At 41.4% G+C, this 1,034-nt stretch overlaps 1 protein-coding gene across 1 annotated transcript; it reads left to right on the plus strand.

The window, feature by feature from the left end:
- Positions 1-222: 222 nt before the first annotated feature.
- Positions 223-834, plus strand: TMEM229B (transmembrane protein 229B). Its single transcript, XM_075338010.1, has one exon. The coding sequence runs from the start codon at positions 223-225 to the stop codon at positions 700-702; it is 480 nt and encodes a 159-aa protein (XP_075194125.1). The 3' UTR covers positions 703-834.
- The last annotated feature ends 200 nt before the right edge of the window (positions 835-1,034 follow it).

Here is a 1,034-nt window from a genome sequence, read left to right on the forward strand (position 1 = left end):
ATGGAGCATGAATGGAGTAACGGTACGCATGCCTGGACACCACTCCGTTCAGACAGGACATTTTAGAGCCCGGTATCGCGGGTCCTATGGATAGCCGATGATGTTCTTATGTTCCATAGCTGAATGAGCACCTGAGATGTTTATTTTTTATTAATGATCTTTAATATTTTAACTATTTTTTTGGTTTCTCAGGATGCGATTTTCCACCTAAAGTCCTAAACAATGACTGTCCAGGAACAGAAATCTGGATGTCTCAGTGGACTCTGGCGGTGGTACATCTATGCAATTCATGGACTTTTATGTGAAATATTGTTTACAGCGACCTGGGATTTGGCCGCCACCTCCAGCTGGAAACTAATAGGTGTGAGCAGCATCTGGGCAATCTTTATATACGGAACTGCAATATTCATCATAGAGAAAATGTCGTTCTATCTGGAAGGAAAATGTCCTCTTCTTGTCCGATGTCTTCTATACACTCTCTGGACATATGCCTGGGAGTTCTCCACTGGCTTTCTACTAAAAATATTTCATTCCTGCCCATGGGATTATTCACATTTCAGTGGAAACATTATGGGGCTCATTACTTTGGAGTATGCCCTACCTTGGTATTTTGGTTGTATGATTGCCGAACAATTGGTGATCAAAAATACACTTAGATTAAAATTCATCCAGAATGGCCACAAAGATTGCAAGGACCGATAGCATTTTTAGATAAAATAATTTTGTGATGGCCTTAAAACGAGATTCCCATCTTGGATATTCATTGCATGTTCATAGAATATGCTCTAATATCGGACAGATGCGAGTTCGGCGTCCGGCACCTATTTTCAGAACGAGGACCTGTTGTCACGGTCGTCTCCCTTTGACAGGCTCAGGCTCCGAGTCTTTTATTATCATCGGAGAATCTATACATTAAATGTGTTTTTTTCCTTTAGGCATGCTCGGGGTTAATGTCAGGTTTCTTGCTAGCAGCAATCTCATTACCCCTGATCAGATGTTTCTACTGATGACCACTCTCAACCTGGATAAATACC

Source organism: Anomaloglossus baeobatrachus, chromosome 3, assembly GCF_048569485.1.
Source record: "Anomaloglossus baeobatrachus isolate aAnoBae1 chromosome 3, aAnoBae1.hap1, whole genome shotgun sequence".
Classification (NCBI taxonomy): domain Eukaryota; kingdom Metazoa; phylum Chordata; class Amphibia; order Anura; family Aromobatidae; genus Anomaloglossus; species Anomaloglossus baeobatrachus.

Coding starts and splice junctions, on each gene's coding strand:
- TMEM229B (XM_075338010.1), top strand. CDS start 223: ATGACTGTCCAGGAACAGAAATCTGGATGTCTCAGTGGACTCTGGCGG.